This window comes from Mus pahari, chromosome 9 (genome assembly GCF_900095145.1).
Source record: "Mus pahari chromosome 9, PAHARI_EIJ_v1.1, whole genome shotgun sequence".
NCBI lineage: Eukaryota > Metazoa > Chordata > Mammalia > Rodentia > Muridae > Mus > Mus pahari.
The window spans coordinates 11,361,642-11,367,641 of NC_034598.1; the positions used below are offsets into that span (position 1 = coordinate 11,361,642).

The following is a 6,000-nucleotide window of genomic DNA, read 5'->3' on the forward strand; positions in this document are numbered from 1 at the left end:
ACAGAGACCCCTGACCGGTTGTAGACCTTGAGTAAGGGGCAGTGAGGGGCGGGGCCAGCATTCCTATGTGACCTGGCTTGGAGAAACCTTGTTGATGTCAGAATTAATTGCTTTTCTGATTGCTGTGACAAGCCACTTGGCAGGAAAACAAAGGCAGTGGGAAGATTTCTTTGGGCTCACAGTTGTGTGCGGGAGCCACACATTCTGTGGCCGTGGTGGTTTGAGTGAGAATGGCCCCCACAGGCTCATTTATTTGACTACTTGGCCCTGTTCATGGAACTGTTTGGGAAAGGTTGCGAGCTTATTGGAAGATATGAGTCACAGGGGCGGGATTTGAGGCTTCAACAGACCCATGGATTCCCCGCTGGCTCTCTAGACCATAGATCCAGGTGTGAGCTCTGGGCCGCTCTGTCACTCTGCCATCATGGACTAACCCTCTGAAATTGTGAACCAGATTGCACACTTACTTTTGTAAGTTGCCTTGGTCATCACAGCAATCTCAAAGTGACTAGACAATGAGGAAGGAAGGCCTGGCAGTCAGTGCCTTGCTTGTGCTAGGACAGAGCAGGCAGCAGAGAGAAACGAATGCTGACACTCAGCGGCCCACAGTCCAGGACCACAGTCTGTGGCTTGGTACTGCCCACCGATGGAATAGGTCTTCCTTCAACTGAACCTCTCCAAACATTCTCTCCATAAACGCCCAGGACGTGGCTCCTAAGCTGCTGCAAATGCATCAAGTTGACAGTAAATATTAACACCATGGCGCTGTAGGAAGGGAAGCAGTCGGTGTTGATGGGGATACTTGCCATTTCTCCAGGGTACTGCTCACGTCCGACTCTCCTCATGCAGCCTAGCACAGCCACCCGAGGAACCTGATGGCTGATACCCTCGGGTGGTGCGGAGCATCCTTGTGGCCTGTGTGCTTCACGAGACTTGGAAAGTGACCTGAGACTTTCTTCCCTCTAGGTGTCATTTACCACTGCGATCTTACCAAAGAGGAACTGGAACCCATGGTTTTCCGAGAGGTGACGGTGAAGGGAATCGATGCTTCCGATTACCAGACAATCCAGGTATGGAGGAAATGGTCTCTTTGACAGGAGACAGGAAATCTGACGTTCAGGATGCTGGTCTCATTCCGCTTCGTCAAAAGCCGCAGAGCTAACCCATAGTAATACAGAAGACAAATATGTTTGGTGCTCCTGCTATCTCTAGGCACTGGGCCAAGTGCTTAGGGCTCTGCAGTAGTCCCTGTAGTTATGGCCCTCACAGTCTTTGGGTTCTTTCTGTCTGTCTGCCTACGTGAAGTAGCGATTGCCAAGCTCAGGTCTCTAAGAGATTCGCTCTATGTAGTCTCCCGATTCAGTCTGAAGTTTGTATGTTTCTGCTGAGCCAGCCGGTACTCACAGCACATCTGAATGAATGGGCAAGCTAAAAACTTGTCAAGCCGACACACACTAAGTCCATGGTCATTCTTTTCAGGCTAAATCCCCCCTTTTGACTTATTTAGCTTCCTGGGGGTATTGAGGCTTCCAGAGAATGAACTGCTGTGTGATTGACTAGATGGAGAAGGTCCGTTCCTTTGCAGTGAGAATTTGCCCATAGAGTGTCGGGTGGTTTACAGGGCACTGTCACTCCAGACTCAGCAGGGCTAATCACATACAAACTCACAGAGACTATAGCAGCATGCACACAGGGTCCCAGCACTGAGGAAGCAAGGGGTCCCAACCCTAACTGAGAAGCTGTCTGGAATTGGTGCCTACTAGCAAAGAAAAAAACAGTTTTTGCCCGTGGAGTCTTCCTGGGTACGTAAACCGGGACTCCTCTGAGTAGGCCTCACTGAGGCCCAGGAGTAGTTAGCCAGCGCAAAGCAAACTGGATGGTGTTTTGTGTAGACATTGCCTTAGTCTTTGATTTCTTTGGGAATTGCTGTTTGTCGCATTGATGGTGATGTTTTGCTTTATTCTGACTTCTTTGTGTGTGTGTGTTTTGTAATGTTTTTTTTTTTTTAAGTGTGTTTTTTGTTGTTGTTTTGCTTTTGTTTTAAAGGAAGAGAAAAGGAACATAAAGTTGGGTGGTTAGGAAGATGCGGAGGATCCGGGATGAACTGGGGCAGGAGGGGAAACATAATCAAAATTATATTATGAAAAAAATTCAATAATTTTTCAGTGTTTCAAAAAATACTAATAAACTTTTTTTTTTTTTTTTTAACTAATAAACTCTTAAAAGAAGCTTTAAGGAGGGGGTGCTCCCACTGGGAGGCTGAACCATGCAGGCTGCGGATCAGGAACCAGAATGTTGAGAAGACTAGCCGGGTGGGTGATCGTAGTGCACACCCTTAACCCCAGCACTCCAGGAGGAGGCAGGTGGATCCATCTCTGAGTTTGAGACCAGCTTGGTCTACCGATTAAGGTCCAAGACAGCCGAGACTACACAGAGAAACTCTGTCTTGAAAAACCATAAAAGAGGAGACTGCAGTAACCCTTATATTCCAGTACTTGACTGCTCCCAAGGGTGGTTCCCTGACATTATGATGGGGTGATGCGTTAACCTCAATTGTCTAGAATTAGTTCAGTTAATGGCTAGATAAAGACCCTGAGTAAAAATGTATTTACAAAAACAGGTGGAAGCTGGATTTGGTATAGGATTGCGGTTTACCATCTGTGTCCTGTGTTAACTGCTAGCAAGCTGGTGTTCTGTTGATTGGAGAACAGCTGTGCCCGTGTGTTCATATACTGGCTTCTGAGTATTTTGACTGAAGGGCTGCACCACACACTATGGCCTGTTATACATGTCCTGATTTATTTAGTATATTAGGACCCTTAAGAAACTCTGCTGGATTATAATCTGTGTGAGTAGTGTTTAAAATCAGAAGCACCAGGCTTATTATATCAGAACTTTGCCTTATACATATTGAGTGGCCTTGGGCAAGGCACATGGCCTTTCTGCCACTGCTTCCAACTGTAGCTAGTGTTCGGATCCCTTTGGAGTTATTAGAAGGTACTGTGTATTATGAAGTAATATATAGATTTGAGTACAGTCTTGTTCAATAGGAATAACTGTAGTGTTTATGATTTTTCTACATCAGTTTGACTGTTAGACACTCAGCTTCATTGCTAGTCAGGCAATTGGATGGGTTTCCATCCTGCATGCATTTAACATGGCTCTGGAAGAGATGTTTCCGTATCAGCTGTTACATTTGACTTTCTTCTAGTCCTTCCTGGGCATCCCCGGTGAGGACTGTACATGTATTCTTTTCAGTTCTAAATGTTGGATTTGGAGAGGGGACAGGTAAAGCTCAAGAACAGAGCAGCTAGATTTCCATTTCTAGGAGACCGTGTGCCTGGTCACGGAAGATACCTATGCCACTGTAAGACTCAGAGAATCTCTGTCCCTGGTGCTCCGTGACTCAGAGACCTGCTCTAGCATTGACCTGTCAGATATTTAGAGCGTTACATAGGGAATCACTTAAGGACAAGCCTGGGCTAGCACACTGGCTTGCAGAGGGCAACACACGGCTCAGTGTTCTGTGCCTGTCATGGGCGTCATACTAATTGTCACCACTCTGTGGAGCACTGTTGTTTCAGGCCCATTTGTCTGGGTTTACGTGTGTACAATAGAGAGTGGATGCAGGTGTGCGCATGGTTTGATGAGGCTCTGGGCCATGTTTCCAACAGTCACTTCCTGAAGCTCTAGGGAGAGCTTTGTGCAAGAGTGAAAAGCGTCCTCACGGTGTATAGTAAAGGGGTAAGTCAAGGCAGCAGGTCTGGAAAAACTCACTTTATTTCCAGCAATTCTTAGAATTGTGGCTTTCCATCTCACATGACTTGAGTTTCTGTTTTTTTCTTGGTGTGATTTGAATACACTTCCCTGCTGTATATACTTCTCTTCTGCTGTAGGTAAAGTGTGTGACCATGTAGATGTGTAGATTAGCCTATAGGGTTGGCAACCACTACCTAATAGTGTTCATGACCTACATCCTAGAGGTACCGTCTTCCTGGAGATGCAGCAGCAAAAGGACCAAGCAAGGAGATGGAGAGGGGAAGGGCAAGGAGACAGATGGCTAAGCCATCCCACACACACTGGGGAGGGGATGTTCGTGGAGGGGGGTCTGTATTTCACAAGGCCTGGTGTTGAGTTTTATCCTCAGACCACTGTCTGTGTCGCTTTTATCCATCCTGGTGGCAGCTCTGGGAAAACTGGCCACATCAGGAACACTTTTTCTTATTAATTGTGTAAGTTACTGTACAAAGCAACCGGAGAAACACGTCTCAGAATCAGATCCTGGAGAACTCATTGTCTCTCCCCTCATCTGTGACCCATGAGGAATTTTAGTTTTAGGTGGGTTTATTAAATCTCTAGTTAGTTTATTATTTCCTTTGCTTTTTACTGTGAAACAGCCACACCGGGTTGGTCAGAACCTGTCTGCCCAAGTCTTTTTCCAGAGAAGCTAAGATACATTAGCAATGTCATCTCATGAAACAGATTGGTGAGCCTGCCTGAGAAATCTTACCTACACATATTGCCAGTAGTACATTTCTTTCTCTTTTAACAAAAATGAAAGGAAGTTTAGTCTCTCAGTAGATACAGATTTATAACACTGCCAGGGACTGTTTGTTTGAATGCAGACATTCCATATGTTGGCACTATTCTCTGGGAAGTGTCGTCACACCCCAAAATTGAAACACACAAAGATCTGAAAAGATGCTACTGCCCTGGTCCAGAGAAAGATGACATGGTATGTGGGACATTCCTGGCCAGGGACTAGGAGAAGCCCTCTTGCCGGTGGAGACTGGGGAGGGGTGTGAGTGGCTTTAGAATCACTGACGTTTATGACCTCCTGTCATTTAGAATGTGCTTCTGCTTTTTCACTGCTGTGAGATCCATAATTTCACAGTCAGTGCGAGACGCTAAGCTGTGTGCTCATGGTGCCGCTGGCCCGTGTCATCAGTGGATGGAATTGTGTGCTGTGGTTGAACGGGGCATAACAAAGAAATGGAGCGTAGCCAGAATTCACTTTCTGGCTTCTCGGAGTCTCATTGTGGTTCAGCCAACTGAGAGATTGGTTTTTTCCCCCTCAGACTAAAATGAAAGAAAAAAAAAATCATAAACCTGAAAATGGACCAGGAGCTGAACGCCCACTATTCTCTTTCCTTAACAGTCTCACATTGTATAAAAGACGAGATACATTAGAAGAACCCCTGTATCCATATTTTATGAGCAGGTGCAGACTTACTTGGAATGGTAATAGTAAGGATTTTAAGCATTTAGCCATAGTGTCACTGCCTGTGCCTCTTGTCCTTTATACTTAGAAGGACACTTTCTTAGGGTGAGCGTCCTCACAGTGGTCTGCTGTGTACCTCAGTCTCAGCATTGATCATTTGGGTTTGCCAACGTGCCTTGGGGTCACAGTATGGGATATCTTTTCTGTTTTGTTTTGTTTTCTTTTGTGGGTTTCTCTGTGTAGCTGTAGCTGTCCTGGGACTTGCTCTGAAGACCAGGCTGGCCTTGAACTCACAGAGATCCACCTATCTCTGCCTCATGCTGGGGTTAAAGGTGTGTACTACCATCACCCCCAGCATCTGCTTTTTTAAAGTTAGATTTGGACTTTGTTTTTTTCATTTAGGTTTCTATGACCTCGGGAGTAACTGATGTGTGGTGCTAGCACACAGGCTCTGCTGTTGAGAGCACATGTTCTTGAGCATGGATCAGCTTTTTAATGCCTTGAAGTGTTGCTTCGAGCTCATAGTGCAGCCCATCCGAATCCACGTGAGCTGTCTGCTGCACTAGTGATAATCTTTTTTCTGTAACACTGGGTCTGTATACTCAGACCTTGGATAGGAACAGGGAGGGGCTGTGGCAAGATCACTCAGCCAGGGAAGGTGCTTGTTGACAAGCCTGGCACCCTGAGCTTGGTCTCTGAAACCCACATGCTGGAAGGAAGGAACTGATTTTCACAAGTTATCCTCTGACCCCAATGTATGCCTCTTGTCATCTCTCTCT

At 46.1% G+C, this 6,000-nt stretch overlaps 1 protein-coding gene across 1 annotated transcript in view; it reads left to right on the forward strand.

Annotated features, from left to right (window-relative positions):
* Prep (prolyl endopeptidase) overlaps positions 1-6,000 on the forward strand; it is a 91,802-nt gene that overhangs the window by 56,641 nt on the left and 29,161 nt on the right. Inside the window, exon 10 of the mRNA XM_021204308.2 lies at positions 967-1,070. Within this exon, the coding sequence (XP_021059967.1) occupies positions 967-1,070 (104 nt within the window). The remainder of the gene's footprint in view (positions 1-966; positions 1,071-6,000) is intronic.